General features: G+C 40.1%; 1 protein-coding gene across 2 annotated transcripts in view; it reads right to left on the bottom strand.

Annotated features, from left to right (window-relative positions):
- tomm40 (translocase of outer mitochondrial membrane 40 homolog (yeast)) overlaps nucleotides 1-24,603 on the bottom strand; it is a 37,047-nt gene extending 12,444 nt beyond the window's left edge. For both annotated transcript variants that reach the window (XM_034174022.1, XM_034174023.1), the window contains exons 1-7: nucleotides 24,486-24,603; nucleotides 12,143-12,375; nucleotides 11,952-12,019; nucleotides 11,784-11,876; nucleotides 11,165-11,266; nucleotides 10,760-10,865; nucleotides 5,266-5,388 (exon numbers count right to left, since the gene is read on the bottom strand). In XM_034174022.1, the coding sequence (XP_034029913.1) occupies nucleotides 5,266-5,388; nucleotides 10,760-10,865; nucleotides 11,165-11,266; nucleotides 11,784-11,876; nucleotides 11,952-12,019; nucleotides 12,143-12,359 (709 nt within the window). In that variant the 5' untranslated portion in view covers nucleotides 12,360-12,375; nucleotides 24,486-24,603. The remainder of the gene's footprint in view (nucleotides 1-5,265; nucleotides 5,389-10,759; nucleotides 10,866-11,164; nucleotides 11,267-11,783; nucleotides 11,877-11,951; nucleotides 12,020-12,142; nucleotides 12,376-24,485) is intronic.
- Between the last annotated feature and the right edge of the window lie 534 nt (nucleotides 24,604-25,137).

The following is a 25,137-nucleotide window of genomic DNA, read 5'->3' as shown; positions in this document are numbered from 1 at the left end:
CATTACTGTTAGATGTGAAGGACAGCAATTGTGATCGTTTCTACATTTAAGAACAGCACTGTGGCTTAACAAGAAAACTTTATTTACCCAAAGGAAATTTTGCTAGGGTGCCGAAATGGTAAACACTTTTTTTAATGATGAGAACAGTGAGTACAACATGTTTATGCAAAATGACTGAAGACACTTGCACAAGCTGTTTGACAGTATTGCACAAAGCTCTGAGTAAATGAAAACTCTTATGTATTCATCCTGCAGAAGGGGGAGGAGTTATACAGTCTGATGGTCACAGGTAGGAAAGACCTCCTGTGGTGGACCACGGTGGTCTCAGTCTGTGGCTGAAGGTGCTCTGACAGGACACTAGTGTGGCATGCAGGGGATTGGAGGTGTATGTATGCGTTGTAGCGCATGCAATGTATTGTTCAGCGCATGCGCAATGTACTGCTCACAACAAATTCACCTAACTCTGAACACCACCTGTGTGTGCAATTTGTGTTGTAAACCTGTTCACACATGAATGTGACCACTGCTTGCACTTCATTCCACTGGGTCTCCCAGCTTTACGCATGATAATAAGTACATCTGTTTCCCCGACAGAACCCCTGCCGCGCAATGCGTCACTGATTGTTAAGTTGTCTGGGTAATGCATATTCACTGTGACCACTCACAGCTCAAGCAGACAAAGCGTCTGTTCCTGCCAAGGTGTGAACAGCTGGCGCAGTCCTTTGATGTTTTACTGCCAGCTGGCCCAAGTGATATATAAAGACTGTGTACAGAATGCTTTTCAGTGTGCTTTTTTCAAAATAAAGCAACATGTTTTGCGTTGTTTGAATGTAGAAATTCTTTCTTTCACCTTCAATTGCTAAAGTGTGACAGTTTCTGACACCTTTTGATGATATCACTGTGCACAATTACTTTTATAGCCAGTTTTCTTGAAGCAAGTTAGATGATGAATACTGGAACATTTGCAAGTCATTAAAATGCTGTGGGACTTCATTTACATCAATCATTAAGTTAAAGCCCCTTTCACACCGGGCCCACTTCGAGTTGCGTCGTGCGGTGTCATGTGCCGAGACGATGTAGCTCAACGCCACAACACCGCAAAGGATGAAGCGAATCGGATGCCAAAAATTAAATGTTTAATTTTTTCTGCGTCGAGCACAGGACGCAGAAAGGAAGTTGTTTCAACGCAAGTCCAAGCAACATGACGGTACTCAACGTGATTGGATGCCACACCCTTACAACACAACGTTACCAGATGCCAATTTATGATTCCTGCTGTGTTCTATTGTTCCCGAGCTATAAATCACACAGGACTGTTGACACAAACCTTTTATACCGTGTACACAATGCAGTAAAACTACACTGCACGTGAACAATTAAAAGGGAAAAAAAAAGCTCAGATTGCAGCTCATTGCGCTCAAGTTCTCTCTGATTATGTGTTAAAGTCCATAAATAAGTCCTGCTCACAGACTGACTGCCAGAGACAGGACATGTCCACATCCAGCATAAACTCCGGACATTTCTGTCCACTCACAGATGGTGTGTACGCGCTAACACACAAAAGACGGCTGTAGCGCCTGGTCACAGGAACAAAGATGAACTATAACAGAAGTCAGAGCGCAAACCTGCAGGTCAGCACAAGACATAGAAACTAGAAGAGAAATCATAGCGCACACAGACTGACTGCAGCAGAGTCTGTCTGCAGCAGACAATTCTATAAGATTGAGTGAGTGAAGAGACTAGCACCGGGCAATACTGTTTTAAAAAAAAAAAAAAAAAAAAAAAAAAAAAAAGACTTTCCGTTCAATAATAATGTTTCCAAATACAAATCAATCTTAAAAATTAGAATTTCATGAAATTTGACGCACGCAAACTCCCTTCTGAAAGCATTTCTTTAGATATTTTTTTTTTCAACTCATGAAAAGCATAAAAAGTATTTTAGGTTTATTTTAAGACTATGACAAGTCGTCTGAGAAAGCGATTTTACATCAACATGACAAATGATTTTGGAGTTTACTTTGGTGATGCAAAGAGCGCACCAATAAACATTTTAAGAGCCACAGTCTGTGCTTCAAATTTATGGCGCGTTATCAGTTTTATGCCATCGTGCCCACCCTATGTGAAACAACTGTAGCTTGATTGATATACAGTTACTGACACAAGTGGAAATCTTGGTAGGCCTGACCAATGAGCCAACAAGACAATCGGGGGGAAAAAAAAAAAAAAAAAATCTGTTATTGGAGGAAAGACCACCACAGACACTCAAGTACATAAAAAACTGATCTGAATTTTACATGGTTACAACAGATTATCTTTGTTAACTAAAATTAACCTGTACCACTAAATTCTGAGATTGTTACGGTTTACCACCGTCATATGGTCCCTGACTGCTCTCAGGCCAAAAACAACATTGGGTCAACATCTAAGATGATTCAAAGGTGCCAAATGTATGACAACGGATGTGAGCACAACCCCAAACACACAAGGTATACACCAGTGTGAGTACAGATTAGAAAATTTTTCTGTGTCCGAGAAATAGGAATAGCTATACATGTGTTGCGCCTAGCGTCTGTGACAGATGGGTACAGTCTGTATTTGTTTTTATTATGATCTCATTTTGATCATGTGCAATTAGTTTTGGAACAACATTGATTATTATTAGAAGGCCTCTGTCACGCAACATCAACGTTTGAGCTTGTAATAAAGTTACGATATTATATTCTCGTCAAAAACATACGTCGAGTAGTGTTTTGTTTTATTTTGCACATACAGACATTACCGACACACCAGAGATTTCCATCAGGTTTCACCTGATTATGAACATTTTTAGATGCCTACAGCAACTATCTCAACCACTGACAACATATTACAGCAAGAGTCCACAAAAGTATTTTAAAGGCCTGACTAAAGCGTAATATGTGATCTTTAATAAGTTATTTTCATGAAAAAAGACACAATGTGCAGTTTACTGCATTTTATTTTTTTCTTTTGTAAGAACACAGCTTAGATGTGGTTTGACCAAAACAAATTGTCATTAAATTTATATAAAACAGGGATGAAGTGGAGTCACTAAGTGTTCACAGGAAACAGTTATTTTTCTATATTTATTTATGTTCATTGTTAGTTGGTTTTACCTTTTCTGTTGTGTTTAGTGTAATCAGGTTATTTTTGTCTGTTTCTCTAAAATTGTATTGTAGCAATATTTAGTTATTACTTTTGTTGTTGCTATTATTAATATATAAATAAAAAAAATATTACAACTCGTAATACATTTGACTCTTACGACAACGCTAAGCCATTAATTATTTATTATAAACTGTGCTGAGATGCTAACTGCTTAATGCTAACGCGTTAGCGTCGGTCCCGTGTTTAAGTTCTAAAATACATCTGTCAACTGTTTTAGAAGACCATAACAGGTCGGTTTAACATAAAAAAAAGGTAGATATTACTCACAGACATGTGCTCTTTAGGGTTTTAGCGGGGGAATTTAAGATAAAGCGAAATAATACAACCATCGAAGCAGTGAGTCGGATCAATGCTTCATTAGTTCAAAGCAAAGCCACACCCCGCTCTACTTGGGGAGTGTCTGCCAATGTTCCCACGAAGACAGGGAGAAGGACTGTGGCTTCATGGCAAGCAGTAAACAGAGCGGAGAGGAAGGAAAATTCACAGTCCGTTCCTCCGCAGTACGGTGCCATACACGCAGACATTGCTGCTTTGATTAGCGCAGAATGGGATGTTGCTTTGACAGTGACAGTATCGCATTTCGGCCCAAAACACGCATGACACCATGTGCGCACGCGTATGTGTGGTTAAATTTCCAAATGACGGAAATCCGTCGTGGTGATGGAGAACTTTAACCCATGCATTATTTATACAAACAATGAGTTTTTCTACATTCACCTGGAACAATCTCGATAAAATGTCACATCTCCCCTTCCTCTTCAACATCACTTTGCTTTCCATTTTGAAAAAAAAAAAAATAAAAAAAATCATGAGCAATGACAACTTTTTCCTGCAGTCTTGAGTAAAAACCAAGGTGCCCAATGTTTTACATAATATTTTAAAATAAACAGTTAATTGGAGTCGTAAGTTGTTATATTAAATTGCAATACTTTAACAGTTTGCTGGAGCTCAGTTTACAATCTGCGGACGAGTTGATACAGTTTAGCAGCACAGCATTCTTTACAAAGGACTTGCGTCCAAACATCTGATTTGAATGTTTTAGGTGTGTCAAAAATCTCTTCCAACTGCTTGCAGCTGTTTTCATTGCAGTAGAAATGTCCTTTCTGGCTTCCGTCCATGTTCAAAACGAAACGCAAAGCAGTGATAGTGCATTCAATGTGTCTTGGGGGGGGGGGATCGATGCAAGCGTGTATCGAGCAATGCATCATGATTTCACCAACCATCTGAACAGACGCACACTGAATGAATCGATACACTCATATCGTGCACGTTTCTATCTAGATACAGATACGTATCGATTAATCTCCACGTCTAATGTTTATGTACTCATGTAATGCACCGTTTTGAGCACAGAGCACATGTCCAAAATGCCACAACAATCCACCCAAAAATAAATAAGCATTTAATTTACTCATATTTGGAGTCAGTCTGGGTAAATCGTTGCACTCTTCCAGCCGGCTCCATCAGTCTTTCTGCCCAGTTAAAAAAAAAAACAAAAAAACCATGTGCTCTTTAATATGGTGCTTTTTAAAATGTTTGATCAGGTTTGCTGTATCGTAGGTCACAACGGAGCTTCCGCCTCTCTGTAGAACGGCTTTGCAAACATTGCACATTGTTGTCTTGCTTTGTTGTGCTTCTAGTATAAATTATTTCCAACCAGCAGACATGTTAAAAAAGTTGGTCAGCCACAGTCCGATTGTTAGCTGGCTGCAAACTGTGGAAGGAACCTCCTGAATGGAGGCGTGTCTCATTACTCTGTCTCACTGAAGACATGGAGTTCATCGTAGAATCTCGAACTGCATCTCTGCTGTGTAGACAAGCAGTGGCACATTACATTCATCCTTCAGCGTCAGATCAGGACGTGAAAACGTGAGACTTAATATTCAATGTGGCATCTCATCATTACAAATATAAACATCCTGAAATCAGACCATAGACTAAATCAGACGCAGGCTAGGAAAACAAAAATAACCCGGAAACCTTCACAACTGAAGTAAAAACCTAGATTTCCGGGAATTTCAGGAAAACTCCCATCACTGATATAGAAGTCCTATCACACAGCCCTAGGGTGTACTTTACCTGTGTATCGCCCCAAAAAGGATGTGACAGTTCCTTCTTCTCCTGGTCTACTGTGGTACACAAGCTCACCACCCAGAGCAAGACTCGGTGTGACAGACTGAAGATAGTGGGCCACTAAAATGCCTGAAAAGACAGTGAGGGAGCATCCATTATACTGCAATTCAGGTGGGTGATCTCAATAAAAGAATGTCCAAATGAAAACTCCTGCCATACCTAGGGATGGGTATTGATAAGATTCCACTTATCAATCCAACTTTTTATTGATTTCCTTATATCCCGGTGAATTTTCTGTGTACTAAAAGTAGGCTTTACAGGCTTTCTATGCCAAGATTTTATTGAGTCTTAAAGTAAATAAATATGAAATTGGTCACTGGCTCCTAGACCTCTGGACATAAAAAAAAATCTGTAGTTTTTGTCAAAAGCATTTCCTTTCAAGTATTAATGAGACAAATTTAATTCCATAGCCTCTGAGCTGCAGTCTTGTAAACAGCTGCGTTCCAAGTCAAGATCAAATGTAATTCATAAAGAACAGAGGACGTCTCATTTTGGGGAAACCCAAAAAATGGTTTTGGTCTGTATTACAGCGTTTGGAAAGGTGTCATTTGATTTAAAATGGCAATTCACTTTGAAGTTATTAATTCTGATGGGAATCGATCTTTCCAACGTTTGGAGATGTGCAGTTAGCCCCACAAAAGAAGACAGGAGAGAGCAGTATTTTGTTAATAATCACCGGCCTTGAATTACGCCTTGCCTCGATTAGGTCCCGTGTCTGGGTGTGGTTTGAAAAAGAAGAGGAAAAAAGTCTGGTCTTTTAAACACAAATACGGTACCTACTTTCCTCAAATCAGTGAGTGTCAGTGCTGAACTTAATTTCTTACCTCTGTTATTGGGTATGTCCAAACTGATCTGTCCGGTACACGCAAGAGGTTTTTAAATGGCAATACCTTATCGTCAGATGTGGCATTTTATCCGATGAGAATGAAAATCCATTATATACGGTGTTTCTTACATGGAAAACCATTCAAAAGCATTGGGACTTTTGCTTTTGTTGATACGATAACGGTTTAGGAAAATTTTATTACATGTATATCTCCGTAAAGTATTCACAGTGCTTCACTTTTTCTTAAATGGAAGAAGTTCAGATCCAGCAGGATTCTTCCTAGAGCTGGCAGCCTGGCTAGACTGAGCGATCGAGGGAGAAGGGACTTTGTCAGAGAGGTGACCAACACCTGGTCACTCTGTCAGAGCACCAGCATTTCTCTGTGGAGAACCTACTATAAGGACAACCATCTATGCAGCAAACCACGAATCACGCCTGTATGATGGAATAGCCAGATGGAAGCCACTCCTTAGTAATAGGCCCATGGCAACCTACCTGGAGTTCGCCAAAAGGCACATGAAGGACTCTCAGACCATGAGAAACAAAATTCTCTAGTCTGATGAGATAAAGATTGAACTCTCTGGCGTGAATGCCAGGCGTCATGTTTGGAGGAAACCAGGCACCATCCCTACAGTGAAGGATGGTGGTGGCAGCATCATGCTGTGTGGATGTTTTGCAGTGCCAACAATCAGGATTGAGGGAAAGATGAATGCAGCAATGTACAAAGACATCCTAGATGAAAACCTGCTCCAGAGTGCTCTTGACCTCAAACTGGGGTGATGGTTCATCTTTCAGCAGGACAATGACCCTAAGCACACAACCAAGAAATCAAACGAGTGGACTAAGGACAACTGTCAATGTCCTTAAGCCTCGGCCCCATCGAATAATAAGCCATGAATGAGCCACGCATGGGTGTGTCAGCAATTATTCAAAGAATGAGCAACGTTTTAAGCTATCACGTATCCGCTACAAAGGCACCTCTATGTGTCTCTCTGTACCTCACATTTGCCAGGTATCAGCCTCTAATGAGCCATGACCGATCTATCGTTTGAGCCCCGTCCATCCTTTAACGGCTCGTGTCCATGTCAAGCCACATATGATCCATGTAGCGTGATATTGGTGCATGTTTAGGTATGGGTTTGGTCAAACGTCTACCCCTCCCACACTTGGTCCCTTTAAAGTGTGGGTTTTCAATTCACAGCATCCATTCAAGATGATGTCACGTTTTTTTAAATGTAGTCCAAAAATACACGCTCCAGTAGAGACCACTCAGTGTGTGCATCTGTGTGCCAGGCTGCTGTTCACCTGTGCTCCAGAGTCATTAAACGCACCAGACCAGCTAGAACTGAACCACGAGTTCCTGGACAGTTGCCCCTGCGCTTCTTCACACTGGCTATTTCTTTCACAGCTTGAAGTCATTTTGACATAGTGATACAACTTTTAACTGTGTCTGTCTGTCAGTGACTGCAAAAAAAAAAAAAAAATCACTCTTTTGCGAGCTGTCATTTTGCGTAAATGCTCGTTTTGGGTGCGAGTCATTGCGTTCGTGTGCGCACACAGCGGCGTTCATCTGATCCATTATAAGATGTTAAATCTACCATAAACATACTTTTACAGCTGCTTATAAAGAAGGACTGAACATGCAACTGTTTTCCAAGCTACTACAATGAAAACATTACAAATACTTACCTTTTAAGCTGTTCCAAATACATTCTCCACCTCAGTGCATGACAGGAAAAAAAGTCCAGATGAAAGAGTCCTCTGTATTCCAGAAGTGATTAGAGGTGTTTTCAACTGCCAAGTTCTGATAGAAAATTATTTATAAGCTACAAAATAATTATTTTATATACAGCGTCTGGCACAAAGCAGGTGGAATTGTAGTGCACAAGAGGACTGAGCCTGTCCAAAACAGACTGTCCTGTCCTCATAGCTGCCAGGTGCTGGGATAATGGGCTTTTAACAGCCTCATTCTCACCACAACCATGCCTCTAAAAAACCTTGTTTGTCCTCGTAGTACCCTGCACACAAATTGCCCCACACTGCATTGCTAAATTCTGAACTTCTTGAAATTAGCGTCACGCTTGCAGATGAGCCTTGTTAGCTGAATATTCTGTCTCTAAGAACCTCTCAGAGCCACTATTCTCCCATGATTGCTGAATACCTCCTCTTGTAACCCCCCCCCCCCCCCCCCCCAAAAAAAAACAAAAAAACAAAACATACTGCATGGCTCATTCACTGTTCATTATTTGGTGGAACCAGGGCTTCAAGTGACCCAGCCAGAACACAGACCTGAATCTGACTGAACATCTCTGGAGAGATCTGAAAATGGCTGCACACTGACACTCCCCAGCCAACCTGATAGAGCACGAGGTGCTGCAAAGAATAATGGCCAAAACTGCCCAAAGATAGGTACACCAAGCTTGTGATATATTCAAAAAGAGGCTGTAATTGTTGTATCAAAAGTATTGAGCAAAGGGTGTAAGCAATTTCCTATTTTATATATATATATATATATATATATATATATATATAGTGTCCCAAAAAAAATATACAATATTTAAAACACTCGGTTTGACCCTTAAATGCTACAAACTTAATCACTTATGTTTCTTTTTTACTTGCAGAGACCCTGAAGTTTATGTCGATTCCAAGCAAGACTCAGGAAAATGCCAAGATTAACCATACTACAGCGAACAAAAATGATTGAGTTTTGGCATCAGACTAAGAGTGTCAAACAGGTGCAGCGATTTTATGCTAGACTGACAAAATGCAGGGCCAATATTGACATTGGTACGAAAAACTTCAACCTTTCAGCTTTGTATCCAGCCATAAATTCATTTCCTTGACATATCTGACCATTTTTACCTCCGCCAAGGGGGTTATGTTTTCGGTCGTGTTTGTTTGTTTCTCTGTCTTTCAGCAGGATAACTCAAAACGTTTTGAACGGATTTTGATGAAATTTTGTGGAGTGATTGGAAATGACAAGAGGAACAAGTGATTAAATTTTAGTGGTGAGCTGGATCCTGATGCTAACGTGTTAGCATGTCTATGGCATTTTCAATGTTAAAAGTTAGCATTAAGCAGTTGCAGCTGTCATGTGCATTTGTTTTCAAATTGTAATATTTCTTAAATTTATTTTTCTTTATATATTAATAATCTAATGATTGTTGTATACAATTTTAGAGAAAGACAAAAAGAAATAGATCACTGTGCCAAGGAGGAAATCTCGTTAGGGTCAGTGACCCTATGGCCTTGTTTAAAGAAGTGTTTCATAAATGTTAAAAAAATTCATATATTTGCAGTTTAGTTGAATAATAAATTGAATTTTGTCTCATTTGTTTTTGTCTATAAGCACATGCAATATCAATATCAGTGCTCAGATGACAGTAGCTTCTGGGAAAGGTGCAAGTTGCAATAAACTGTGATGCCAAGCGCTAAGGATACATGCTATCCAGTAACAGCAGATTAAACTTTTTTTTTTACTACTGAGCAAACATTGTTAGACTTTTTTAGGTTCAATGATTCCACGGCGTGTAGATGTTATAGCGTCAGTGACCCTATGGCCTCGGCGGAAGTTTGCACTCTGAGTGCTTCTAGTCTTTAAACAATGAGAAGCCGTGCATTATATGGTTTGAATGCACGACGCGGAGTCTAAAACACCACGACGCATCGTGCATTCAAGCCGTATAATGCACAGCTTCAAGTTGTTTAATCCTCTTATACCATGGTCCCACACAGTGAGCCAACACACAAATATTTATTTAAGTTAACAGAACTTGATAAAAATGCGCAAGTATTTGGGACTATTTTATGCCAGCCTCAAGATATTTTGCCGCCGATGCGCTTACCGTGTCTGCGGGGTTGTGCCGCTGCGGGCCACTCACACCGCCCCCCTCTTTGCTTTGTGGAGCTGCGGCCAACTCTGGCAACAGGTCCAGAGACTACGCTCGCTGTTTTGATGCAGAGCGCTCCGGCAGCCCGCAAGGATAGAACCGTTCTCTTCTTCTTTCCCGTCAATATTGTCCAGTTCGTCTGATGTTGAATCTTTATGCCGTTGCTTTTGCTGTTCTTGTTTGCTCTCCTCCTCTTTCCATTCCTCAAACGTTTTATTTTGTTCAAAAATATTAAAATTCACTTGGAAATCCATGTTTTATCACGTTTCTGTCATTCACCTGTCAAAACAGATCTGCGCCAACTGATTTGCGCGTTGCTATGGTGATGACCAGAGCAGAGTGATTATAACAAGTGACTTAACTCAGCGAACTACATGTGCGTATACACGAAAATAATGCACGCCAGTTAGACATGGAATTCTCACTGACCGTGGTGTGTGTGTGTGTATATATATATATAGATATGTAGGTGTGTGTGTGTGAGAGAAATTGCCAAAAAGAAGAAAAAAAAAAAAACTTTTCATGTTCTCACTAGGGTGTTGTGAGTAGAATTTTGAATGAAAAATGAGTTCATTCCATTTTTTTAAAAAGGCTGTAACATATCAAATTGTGGGAAAAAGTATAGCACTATGAATACTTTCTGGATGCACTGTACTTTAAGATAACAGGAATTACTAACACTTGCGACAAAAACTTTATTATAACTATGTAAAATTCATACCAGATCCAACAAGGACATCTGGGTTTCCAAGGGTCACAGCAGCAGTGAAGTCTTCACCTCTGTACTCCATATCACACTGCCAGTTTACAAACTTGTGTTGCTGAGTCTGCAACAAACGCACACACAAAACAACCTTTTGTTGGACATGGCAGTGAGAATAAAGCTCAGCAACAGTCTCTAAAGCAGGGGTGGCCAAGTTCGGTCCTCGAGGGCCACCTTCCTGACACTCTTAGTTGTCTCCCTGCTCCAACACACCTGAATCCAATGAAAGACTCGTTAGCAGACTTTTAATGAGCCTTTAATTGGATTCAGGTGTGTTGGAGCAGGGAGACAACTAAGAGTGTCAGGAAGGTGGCTCTCGAGGACTGAACTTGGCCACCCCTGCCCTAAAGGGCACCTTCATACCTGGATGGCTATTTTGGAGCGTACAGCAGTGGTAAGCTGGTGGATGATTTGGGCATTGAGACTGCCAGTATTGTCCATGTCGCCAACCATGACTGGGAATGACTAAGAGTTGAAAGAGCAAAATTTTTCATTAGCAGTTTTTCCAAATGTTGTGAAAAACACTGAATTTACATTTCAAGATCAAAAATGTCAGAATGCTTACAGACTAATTCATGCTTGACATAGATATACTGCAGAATGTGCACATTTATTATTATTTATGACCCTTTCATAACTGCAACTCTATGCAGAAACATTTGTGTCTGCTTTCGGCATGCATCTATCTCTCAAGAATGAGACATCCTGAAAGTCAGCCGGGGGTCTTGGATCTGATGTAAGAGGTCCTGGGTTTAAGGTTAAATTACACCCATTTTAAAAATCCATATTTCAAGAAAAATACTGAAAATTCTCCTGCCTGCGACACAAATACACACCTGTACTGTTTCTGTGCCCAGTACATTTGCCCCCAATGCCACCATTCACTCACCCATGTTGAGTGGGAAAGCATTGCTTTCAGATCAATTTCTGCCAAAAGTGAAGACATTCACTGTATGTTAAATGGGTACGAAAGACTTATTACCTCTGCTGGTCCAGTCTGTTTACTGCCTACATAGGTGGCACCAAACCGATAACCAGAATCACCCAAGGTACTGAGGGTAACAGTATGGCTGACCTGTGAATAGAACACATGACTCAGTCACACATAACAGTGTAAAGGATCAACAGGGGTATTAGATTTATCAGTGACCTGGAAGTGATTGCTGAGGCCCTTGTTGACCAGCAACCGAACCCCTTCCATCTGCAGGGGGAAGACCTCTAAAACAAACACCAACGCACAGGGTTTCAGCCAATTATTAAAACTTCTTAAACATGCAATGACTACACATAGAAATTCATCCTATACCTGCACAACTCTCTTATGAATATGATCTACCTCACCTTTACATTTGCGGTGGCACTCTTCATACGTGCCAGGGTTTGGGAGTAAGGAGTCTGTATCTGCAGTTTCCTGGCCAGGCGTAGATGTTTGAGGGACGGAAGACACTGAGGGCACAGAGAACCCAGGTGGGACTGACAGCAACCCTTGCACCCCCGCAGCACCTCCAGCTACAACTGGGGCTGGACTGGGGGACGTGGCAGTCAAGACACTGCCCATACTTGATACAAACAGACTAGGAAAGAGATAAAGCAGATGATTTCAGACAATTGTTCCCAAACTATTTTCCATGGAGCTCCCCCAATTTTACTGAAGATATGCATAGCCCCTAACAAAACACATGTACTTGCTTTCACTTAAAACTAGAGCTACAATTTTGCCAGAAGGTAAAGATGCAAGCCTAGGTTTGATGTTTTGGTACACTTGTTGGGTCAGTGACTGAAGTGTCTTCTCTTGAACACTAGATGACACACCCACTCTGAATACATCAAATGTTTTCAGGACAGAGGCATTTCTCATTTCCAAAATGCAACAAGAACCCACCCCCCAGTACTTAATTTACTCATATTTGAAGTCAGTTTGGGTAAATTTTCGTTCCCTGGCTAATGTGTTATTTAATGTGGTGCTTTCTGATGAGCTATAGGGTTTTATACTTCTAAAATGTTATTGACAAGCCCCATTTTACCAATTCTGAGTGGTTTTAGTTTCATTGAAAGCAAGACTAATCGACAAAAAATGACTTGTGTTGTAATATTTAATATAAAAATTTTCTGCATGTTTCTGTCAAAGTCTAAGTTAATAAAATAAATTATCTTGAAGAGGTTATAAATAATGCTGAAAAGGTTAAAAACATTAATATTTCATCATGGATATAGCACTTGCTCTCAACTTCAAAAATGACAGTACCTTTTAATGCAGTGAGGAAGAGGCCTGTGTCTCACAAATGAACACTAACACTGAATGTAAATTTACACACAGTAGCTTAGTTTTTCTGTCATATTGACATGTTTGCTTTTTCAACATTTTTAAGTAGGACTGCTTAATTTTCTTTAACAGAATAAATTAAATCTATCTATATATAAAAACAATTTTGAACAAGAGCTGCCTGAACTGCTTTGTCAAACCTGCTCTTTTAAAAATGAAATATGAATTTAAAAAAACAAAAAAACAAAAAAAAAAACTTCTGCTGCTCAGTCAGACTGTTTTTCCTCCTTCGACCAAACTTGGGAAAATGAAGCCTTTCAACTATAATAAATCATAACTTTCTGATAGTACAGCAGTTATGGATGCAGAATTATTGGATTATTTAATCAAGTTTTTTTGTCGGACGCTGTTCAGAGTGCTTGAGCTGATCAGAGAACAGGCAGCTGACGGAACACTAGTGATGCTGAAAACAGATGCTGCTGTTTGCAGCCTCATTGAGCTGTTTCTCAGCATCTCTGTGCTGGCTGCATCGCACGTCTCACAGGCACAGTGAGAGACACACTTTAGCTCAGAACACCCCCGCCCCCCACGTTCAGCCCTCTGCAGCAATGGAGAAGCTGTTCAGAGACACTTCACACAGAAGTTTTCCTGGATCGAAAAGCTCCGTGGGCGTTAACGCGGTGGAGTCCAAATCTCTATCATAGGCGCAATGTTTTTGTGTTGCGTTTCGGTTTATGGCATCCACATGATGACGGTTTACACGACGACGCTGAAAAGTAATGTGAATCGGCCCAATACCATTCCCAATGCCGATACCAACAGATTCTCGCAAAATAGCCGTATCGGCGTCCAATACCGATACTGAGTATCGGCTCGGGACATCCCTAACCACTGATGACCTTAACTTCTGTAACCCTAACCCACAAACAAACAACCCCATACCAAACTCCCATTTAACTCTAAAGAGCAATGAGATCATGATTTTGCCTCTTTCAAAGAGAAAATGCACCATCTTTCTACATTTCTTCAAACTAGGAAGATTCCAACTATACAGAATAAAAACGGCCAAAGGAACATCACAAACAAGACCAAAGCTCATATTTGGGAGGACAGTAAATTCTTTTGCTCGATGTATGAATATAGAATGTAATGCCATGCATTTTTTAAAAGTAAATATGCTGCAAAAAATTACTAGCACGCGCATCTCGCGGTCAAAGGAGGAAAGATAAGCTATAACAGTACTCAGAGCGCAGCCCTGCAGCTCTGCACAAGAACAAATATAAAAAGAAGAGAAGTCACAGTGCAGTCTGTCTGCAGCCAAACTGTGCACTCTGACTTCTCTGTGCAGAGAATCTGCAGGCTGCGTTCTCACCTCCTCTCTGCCCTCTGCTGCACGCACCTGACGCAGATATTCTTGCGTCGTCATGACACCACAGGAAGCAACTGGCAGCAGCCAGCCCCAGTGTGAAAGGGGCTCAACAGTCAGGATAGTCCCAAAAAAGCTACAAAAACAAGAAATTAGGGAAAAATACACATGGATATTGAGATGGAATTTCTGTACAAATTCTTTAGGGTTACTGATGTGCACTGGACAGGAATTGTTTTTCTGAGTGGCACAAATATAATTTATGTCACATCTTATTGCATGTAAATAGCTACAAAAAAGCTCCTGAAGCATTTCCTGCATTTTAATGTGAATTGTTGAATATAACTTTAAGCTACATTTTTACATATATTTTTGAAATTTATATTTGCATTCTAAATTATAAAAACCTACATAACTAGTCAGCATGCCGGAGTCTCGTTAGTCATCAGAATTAATAATAAAAAAAAAAAAATCATCGCTCCACCGAGAACAGCCAAGCACTACCCACAGAATCGAGAAAGAGCTACCAATCTGTCATTACTTTCCGTGGCCAGGTGAGGTTTCCCGTGTCAAGTCAAATTAAGCTGCAGGCTCCATCCTGGTGGTGCCCTTCCGTCTCCCTCAGCAACCCAAAAACTTTGGTTTCCCAGACGTTGCCCAGAGAGTCATGGGAATAATGCCACCGGATCGCTAGCTGGCATTGTTTATGGTTCAAATATCTCTGAACCTCGCCTGTCTTGAATTTCATCTCTAGTGGCACAATACGAATACCCCCGGCCGTCCCTCTTAATCATGACCCCAGTTCAGAGAAGACAATCCACAAAATAGAACCAGAGTCAGGCGACCGGGTCTGCTTTGAACACACACTTTTTTTCCAAAGAAAACGCTTTGGACCCAGCGGGACACACAGCGAAGAACATCGAGGAGGCACCGAGGAGGCAGGGGCTGGGACAGACCACAGCTTTACGGCGGGACGTTGGCTCGATCCTGAGATCCAACTACAAGCTTTTCAACTGCAGTAACTTTAAGACACGCGAGGGTTAGAGACATATTTTGAGCCTACTGGTCAGGACCAGTAGCACCAGTTTTGTTATTGGTTCTCCTGGTCCAAGGTAGTGGCCCCAGGTGTTTGGATGCTCAGAGCCTCAGCATAGCAATCATCACATCACGCGCATGTACGAGGTCTGTCCATAAAGTATAGGTCCTTTTTATTTTTTTCAAAAACTATATGGATTTCATTCATATGTTTTTACGTCAGACATGCTTGAACCCTTGTGCGCATGCGTGAGTTTTTCCACGCCTGTCGGTGACGTCATTCGCCTGTGAGCACTCCTTGTGGGAGGAGTCGTCCAGCCCCTTGTCGGAATTCCTTTGTCTGAGAAGTTGCTGAGAGACTGGCGCTTTGTTTGATCAAAATTTTTTCTAAACCCGTGAGACACATCGAAGTGGACATGGTTCGAAAAATTAAGCTGGTTTTCAGTGAAAATTTTAACGGCTGATGAGAGATTTTGAGGTGACACTGTCGCTTTAAGGGACTTCCCACGGTGCGAGACGTCGCGCTGCGCTCTCAGGCGGCGTCATCAGCCTGTTTCAAGCTGAAAACCTCCACATTTCAGGCTCTATTGATCCAGGACGTCGTGAGAGAACAGAAAAGTTTCAGAAGAAGTCGGTTTCAGCATTTTATCCGGATATTCCACTGTTAAAGGAGATTTTTTTTAATGAAAGACGTGTTGTCGGGTCCGAGCGTCGGCTCGCAGCCGCCGCGACGCTCCGCCACAGAAAAAACACCTCTGTTGGAAGCCTTAAGGACAAGTTGGAACATGTCCAGCTGTTAAACAATTTCTCATATACTCACTCCACTGAAAGCCATCAAAAGCCGCCTGGATTTTACAAATGGTTATCAACACGGAGGTGTTTTTCCTGTGCCGCCGCTCCACGCCGGCTGCGTCCCGATGCGCGGACCCGTCCGCACGTCTTTCATTAAAAAAATCTCCTTTAACAGTGGAATATCCGGATAAAATGCTGAAACCGACTTCTTCTGAAACTTCTCTGTTCTCTCACGACGTCCTGGATCAATAGAGCCTGAAATGTGGAGGTTTTCAGCTTGAAACAGGCTGATGACGCCGCCTGAGAGCGCAGCATGACGTCTCGCACTGTGGGAAGTCCTTAAAGCGACAGTGTCACCTCAAAATCTCTCATCAGCCGTTAAAATTTTCACTGAAAACCAGCTTAATTTTTCGATCCATGTCCACTTCGATGTGTCTCACGGGTTTAGAAAAAATTTTGATCAAACAAAGCGCCAGTCTCTCAGCAACTTCTCAGACAAAGGAATTCCGACGAGGGGCTGGACGACTCCTCCCACAAGGAGTACTCACAGGCGAATGACGTCACCGACAGGCGTGGAAAAACTCACGCATGCGCACGAGGGTTCATGCATGTCTGACGTAAAAACATATGAATGAAATCCATATAGTTTTTGAAAAAAATTGAAAAAAAATTAAAAGGACCTATACTTTATGGACAGCCCTCGTATTCAATCAATACTGTATTTGTAAATATATAGCATGATAGAACATTTTCATTTTGTGCTGAATGTATGTAAACATATGCTTACATGATTCTCTGCTTTCATGTGAATGTACTGTGCACCTTATACTTACTTCATCCTGTAGCAGGGCTGTGAAATTAAAACTGTGAAATCTGAAGAAAATTTGCAGGGGGTCGAGCCGGGATCTAGGGCCCATGGGGACCCCAGAAATCAAATAAATTTTTGTATCCAATGATACATTTTTAGCATCTCCTGGAAGAAAAAAAAATCTCAAAAGAAGTGCATATTTAAATTATCCTAGACTCAGCCTTTCATTTGAACTGTCAATGATAGTGTTGAAATAACAGAATATGAATGGAAGTAGGACCTGCAATGATTTTCCTTTTAAACCAAATTATGCATCAACTCGGAACAATTAAACTACATGAAATTCGTGAAGACTGAAAAGACTGTTAAAGCATTTCAAAAACCACAGCTAAAGCTTGTGGAATACTTTGAAAATCAGGGTGTAACATATCTTCTAGTAAAAAGTTACATTGTGTAAATTCCTGTAAATCCAGAGTCTTTTTCCCCATGAAAAAAGTCTACATTAATAAAAACTCATTTACATTCTTGTGTATATTCACGTAAATCCATTCAAAGCCAGTGTCTTTCTTCCAATGAAAGAAAGTCTAGATTAGTAATAAAAGTCATAATCTTGTCTAAAATCCTGTTTGAACAGCAAAATGTTTATTTTCCAGGGAGAGAAAAATTCTTACCATGTTTCCTGAGGGCAGTTTGCTTCTTCCATTTCTTTTATCTTTCAGGTGTGTTCATGAATCCAGCAACAATTCCACGGATTCTTGTCCTTGTCAAACTTTTTCAAACCATCTTTCTTGCCATCTTTGCTCTGTCTGATGTCACTCCGTGACACAGACATGTTGCAAAATTCTTCTTTTAAAAACTTGAGTTCTAAAACTTTGCGATGTCCACATGCTATATTTAGCTAAAGCATCTTGCAGGAGCCACACAGCGTCGACGCAGCAACCAACCAGTCCTGCTTTACGACAACTGTCGTAACAGCTACACTTTGAGTGGCATTTTTCCTCTGCGAGGTTCCACAGATCGAAAGACACAGATATGTATCTGTAACAGACAGATCAGTGTCCACGGACTTACAAAACTTACACGATGTCGTAAAAAAAGCAAAAGCTTTGCAATAGGCATTTTAAAAACTCAGTGACGATCACAATGACAGAGTACAACACTAACACCCCCGCCCCTCACCACGATGAAATCCACGGAATTCCACTGACCCGCAGAGTTTTCACAACCCTGCTGTAATTCTGGTCTTGTGCTTGTCTTGTGCAGCCCAAACAGCTGTGTAAGTTATAGAATATCTCAGATTTTTGGGGGGAACAATTATATCTATTGCTTCTCAGACTAGGATGGTCAAAATTTTATGATTTTGAAGAAAACCATATTTAACTTTCACAACACATTCACATTTTGTAACAAAATGCAACAGATGATCTAAGTTAACTTTTTGTGTGCCATATATGGGCATGCAGTGTTGCTATGGTAACTCACTGTAAGCCATCTGGATGCATGAAGACCTGTTCACATGAAACACTAATATGATTTTTGGCTGGCCTGAGGAACTACACAAAGTCTGTTTTTATGCACCTATTCCGTCCGCAATTCATTCGCCCCAAAGTAGCTTCGCACCTATTGCTCACAGAAACCTCCTACTTGGTGGGTACATGCCTTGGAGGATTTCAAAGGCCAGGGGGTTTGAATGCCAGTGACCTTGACCTACTTTTGAAGGTCACAACTGTCATATCCTTTGCCACAATGTAGCTCGGTAGCTTTTGCTCACAGAAAATTCATATTTGGTGGGTGTTTGCCTTGGAGGAGTACTTCCCAAGGGTTCGAAGGCCGGTGACCTTGACCTACTTTTCAAGGTCACCAGTGGTCACAACTGTCAAATCCTTTGCCTGAAATTTGTTCGCTGCAATGTACCTCGGCACCTATTGCTCGCAGAAACTTCATATTTGGTGGGTACATGCCTTGGAGGAGTACTTCGCATGGGTTCAAAGTCCAGTGACCTTGACCTATTTCTAAAAAAATTACCAATAGTTGCAACTGTTCGAAGGCTACCAACTTTTTATGGTCACTGTTGGCTACATCCTCCTTGTGTATCCCAATGACATTAGTGATCATCTACCAGTTTTCATCGTTTATAATAGAAACCATCGGCGGAATCAGCCAGAGGAGAAAATAAAATACAGGCGAGTGCGGACAGAGGAAAACATGAACACACTAAAGAAGGATTTACAGGAGCAAAACTGGGAAAAGGTATACAGTGAAAGTGATGTTGATAGTGCATATGAAACTTTTTTACAAATATTTACATCATTATATGATAAAAATTGTCCAATTAAACAAGACTACAGAAAACAAAAAATCCAAGCTCGACCATGGATGACGAAAGGGTTACGAAATGCATGTAATAAGAAAAATACACTGTATAGAGAATTCATAAAACTAAAGACTAAAGAGGCAGAAAATAGATATAAGAAATACAAAAATAGATTAACTAATATTATACGGGTATGTAGGAAGGAATATTATAGTAACATATTATATAATAACAAAAACAATATTAAAGGAATATGGGATATACTAAATAGCATTATCAAAAATGGTAATAAAAAACAGAGTTACCCTCAGTATTTCACTGATAATAATGTCAAGAAGGAAAATAAGGATGAGGTAGTCAACGGTTTTAATAATTTTTTTGTAAATATTGGACCAAGCTTGGCAGAAAAAATTCCCGATTCCCAACCTGAGGATTGGGATAATAATCTCATAGAAAGAAATCCCTGTTCAATGTTCCTCACAGCAGTGGATGGAAATGAAATTATAGACATTGTGAATAATTGTAAATATAAAACATCTACCGATTTAAATGAAATTGATATGGTGGTGGTAAAACAGGTCATTGAATGGATTGTAGAACCATTAACATACATCTGTAACTTATTTCAAACCGGTAAATTTCCCAATCAAATGAAAATAGCTAAGGTTGTGCCGCTGTATAAGACTGGGGATAGACACCACTTCACAAATTATAGACCTGTTTCTTTGCTTCCACAATTTTCCAAATTATTAGAAAAGTTATTCAATAATAGATTAGACAAATTCATAAATAAACATAAATTACTTACTGATAGTCAATATGGATTCAGAGCACATAGTTCAACATCACTTGCATTAATAGAATCAGTTGAGGAGATTACAAACGCCATAGACCACAAATTACATTCAGTTGGAATATTTATAGACCTTAAAAAGGATTTTGATACAATTAATCATGACATATTAATCAATAAACTTGAACAGTATGGGATTAGGGGGTTGGTGTTGCACTGGGTGAGAAGCTACTTAAGTAACAGAAAACAGTTTGTGAAGTTGGGGGAATATACATCATCATGCTTGGACAATGCTTGTGGCGTCCCACAGGGGTCAGTATTGGGTCCAAAACTGTTTCTAATTTATATAAATGATATTGTCAATGTTTCCAAAATATTAAAATTAGTATTATTTGCAGATGACACAAGCATTTTTTGTTCAGGGGGGGATTTGCAGGAGTTACTGAGGAGGATCAGTATAGAAATGGGAAAATTGAAAATATGGTTTGACAGAAATAAATTATCATTAAACTTAAGTAAAACAAAATACATGTTATTTGGCTATTGTAATACAGACATACAGGTTCAGTTACAAGTCGAGGGGGTCGATATTGAAAGGGTACATGAAAATAAGTTTCTGGGGGTGATAATAGATGATAAGATAAACTGGAAGACTCATATAAAACATATACAAAGTAAACTGTCAAGAAGCATTTCAGTTCTAAACAAAGCGAAACATATTCTGGACCACAACTCACTCCGCATTCTTTACTGCTCACTGGTTTTACCATATTTACAGTACTGTGCAGAGGTATGGGGTAATACTTATAAAGGTACAACACAATCACTATCAGTAATGCAGAAAAGAGCTATAAGAATTATTCATAATACTGGCTATAGAGATCATACAAATCCACTATTTTTACAATCCAAATTCTTAAAATTCACAGACTTGGTTCATTTTCAAACAGTACAAATTGTGTATAAAGCAATAAACAATTTACTTCCAGCAAATATTAAAAATATGTTTTTTAACAGATCAGGGGATTACAGTCTGAGGGGGAAATTTAATTTAAAGCATCAGTGGGCACGAACAACATTAAAAGGTTTCTGTATTTCTGTCTGTGGGGTGAGGATGTGGAACAGATTGGGAGTGGGGCTCAAGCAATGTCCAAGCATGAACCAGTTCAAACAGCGGTACAAAAATATGTTTTTTTCTGGGTATAGGGAGGAGGAAGGGTAATGAGGGTTAGGGTGTTTTTGTTTTTTGCTTCGGCTTGTAAATATATAGTATATATATAGTATTTTGTATGTAAGTAGGTATGTGTAGGTGTATATTTATGTTTGTGTATATATATGCGTATATATGTATATGTGTATGTATGTTGATGTGTATATGTATGTGTATATATATGTATATATATATATATATATTGATATCGGTTTAGGTGTGAATTTATGTGTATATGTGGCAAAGGGTATTACTGGTTGTGGGGAAGAAGGGGTAGGGATAAATAAGCTGATGCTTCACCCTACCCCTTTTCGGACATGTTGGGTACACAGTAGGAACTTTTTTGTTGTTGTCTTTACTGATCTATCTTGTAATTGTTGTTGTATCAAATGTTCGAAATAAACAGTTTTCATTCATTCATTCATTCAATTTACATCAAACACATGAGCGTTCAACCAAATACCTACCCCACACATGTACATATTCCCTCGTTGAATGGTTTGTTCCAGCTTTCACCTCATGATATATTTGTATCATTTAACTCAAACATTATTTGTATTCTAGTGAACTGTGACCTCTCCCACAATACAGTGTGTCACTGGAGACTCGCTTATTAAATATTCACACATATGTAAACTGAATTTGAAGTCACAGGGAAAACTATGAAGTCAACTCATTTTTAATAATACAGTACAAATAGGAGAAGCCTTCAGACAGTGACAATGGATTTGGATGTTAATACCAGCAAATTTACTGCCGACACAGTCTGCTCTGGCAGTTCACCTTCATGCTGTCAACTCTATTATTATGTTGTGACAGACAGCTAAAATACGGAACCCGGTCGTATCCAAATACAACCCCTGGCAAAAATTATGGAATCACCGGCCTCGGAGGATGTTCATTCAGTTGTTTAATTTTGTAGAAAAAAAGCAAATCACAGACATGACACAAAACTAAAGTCATTTCAAATGGTAACTTTGTGGCTTTAAGAAACACTATAAGAAATCAGGAAAAAAAATTGTGGCAGTCAGTAACAGTTACTATTTTAGACCAAGCAGGGGGAAAAAATATGGAATCACTCAATTCTGAGGAAAAAATTATGGAATTATGAAAAACAAAAGAACGCTCCAACACATCACTAGTATTTTGTTGCACCACCTCTGGCTTTTATAACAGCTTGCAGTCTCTGAGGCATGGACTTAATGAGTGACAAACAGTACTCTTCATCAATCTGGCTCCAACTTTCTCTGATTGCTGTTGCCAGATCAGCTTTGCAGGTTGGAGCCTTGTCATGGACCATTTTCTTCAACTTCCAAAGATTTTCAATTGGATTAAGATCCGGACTATTTGCAGGCCATGACATTGACCCTATGTGTCTTTTTGCAAGGAATGTTTTCACAGTTTTTGCTCTATGGCAAGATGCATTATCATCTTGAAAAATTATTTCATCATCCCAAACATCCTTTCAATTGATGGGATAAGAAAAGTGTCCAAAATATCAATGTAAACTTGTGCATTTATTAATGATGCAATGACAGCCATCTCCCCAGTGCCTTTACCTGACATGCAGCCCCATATCATCAATGACTGTGGAAATTTACGTTCTCTTCAGGCAGTCATCTTTATAAATCTCATTGGAACGGCACCAAACAAAAGTTCCAGCATCATCACCTTGCCCAATGCAGATTCGAGATTGATCGCTGAATATGACTTTCATCCAGTCATCCACAGTCCACGATTGCTTTTCCTTAGCCCATTGTAACCTTGTTTTTTTCTGTTTAGGTGTTAATGATGGCTGTCGTTTAGCTTTTCTGTATGTAAATCCCATTTCCTTTAGGCAGTTTCTTACAGTTCGGTCACAGACGTTGACTCCAGTTTCCTCCCATTCGATTTTTGCATTTTCGATTTCTGAGACATATTGCTTTAAGTTTTGTCTTGATGCTTTGATGTCTTCCTTGGTCTACCAGTATGTTTGCCTTTAACAACCTTCCCATGTTGTTTGTATTTGGTCTGGAGTTTAGACACAGCTGACTGTGAACAACAAACATCTTTTGCAACATTGCATTATGATTTACCCTGTTTTAAGAGTTTGATAATCCTTTCCTTTGTTTCAATTGACATCTCTCTTGTTGGAGCCATGATTCATGTCAGTCCACTTGGTGCAACAGCTCTCCAAGGTGTGATCACTCCTTTTTAGATGCAGACTAACGAGCAGATCTGATTTGATGCATGTGTTAATTTTGGGGATGGAAATTTACAGGGTGATTCCATAATTTATTCCTCAGAATTGAGTGAGTCCATATTTTTTTCCCTTTGCTTGGTCAAAAAAGTAGCCGTTACTGACTGCCACAATTTTTTTTCCTGATTTCTTATAGTGTTTCTTAAAGCCAGAAAATTGCCATTTGAAATGACTTTAGTTTTGTGTCATGTCTGTGATCTGCTTTCTTTCTACAAAATTAAACAACTGAATGAACATCCTCCGAGGCCGGTGATTCCATAATTCTTGCCAGGGGTTGTATATGTGACCCAAAGGTACATAAATCATTTTAAAAGACGCCAACTTCAAAGCCTTCCAGGAGATCTGACACAACAGATTAGCATTCTAAAACACAAACATTCATTTAAAAATACTGCCTACACGTGAGCTCTGAACTCCAGGAGCGTTAGCTCACTTATTGCATCTACTCAATGACTTTGCCAATTAGCCTTCAATGATTTTACCTACAGCAGGCTGCGTGGAGCTAAGGCCCGAATTAGTCACACCCGGCACGTAAGATTCTAGCTATGATTTTAGCACCCGCTAACCAAAACTGAACTCACATCCTGCGACTGCTTGTGTTTAGCTATAATTACAGAAGCCACGATTTAAAACAAGGCAGCAGCCGTAAAGGTTTTCGCTAACACTAACTACCTTCAAGCAAGCTTAGCCTAGCTAGCTAGCTGCTAGTTAGTTAGCAGCCATGTGGTGAACAACCACGAGACCAATCCACCGAATTGTACAACGCGAAAATTAGCACTGACCTTAAAGCTTTATTTACATTTCATCTGATGCACATGTTTTTAAAATGCTAATATAATTCACCGACTAACGTTAAATGCTTACATAAAGAGGTAGTTCAACACCCGGCAAAGTTCACGGCGGTTTCAGTTACCGTAGTTGTCGTCCCGCCCATCTACTTGCTGCTCTGTGATTGGCTGATGGTTTCATGACGCTTTCAGCATTGGTCAAATCCACAGAGAACACCGCCTCCTTGCCATGAGCTTCATTCGCCAAACTCAAACATCAAATTCATTCAACGTGTCTGAATGACATTCCAAGGGTACACCCATCACGTGGTCAGAACAGCGCGCACTGTGTGTATGTGTATACGAGGTCTCTTAGATAATAAACCGACCCTTTTATTTTTTTTTTAACTATATGGATTTGAATGACATGCGATTACACCAATCATGCTTGAACCCTCGTGCGCATGCGTGAGTTTTTTCACGCGTGTCGGTGACGTCATTTCCCTGTGGGCAGGCCTTGAGTGAGATGTGGTCCCGCCCTCTCGGCTGAATTCCTTTGTTTCACACGCTGCTCGAGACGGCGCACGTTGCTTTATCAACATTTTTTCTGGACCTGTGAGGAATATCCGAGTGGACACTATTCGAGAAATTAAGCTGGTTTTCTGTGAAAAGTTTAACGGCTGATGAGAGATTATGGGGTGTTTCTGTCGGTGTAAGGACTTCCCACGGAGCGGGACGTCCTGCAGCGC

The sequence above is a fragment of the Thalassophryne amazonica genome, chromosome 7 (genome assembly GCF_902500255.1).
Source record: "Thalassophryne amazonica chromosome 7, fThaAma1.1, whole genome shotgun sequence".
NCBI lineage: Eukaryota > Metazoa > Chordata > Actinopteri > Batrachoidiformes > Batrachoididae > Thalassophryne > Thalassophryne amazonica.
This window is presented reverse-complemented; position numbering and strand designations above follow the sequence as displayed.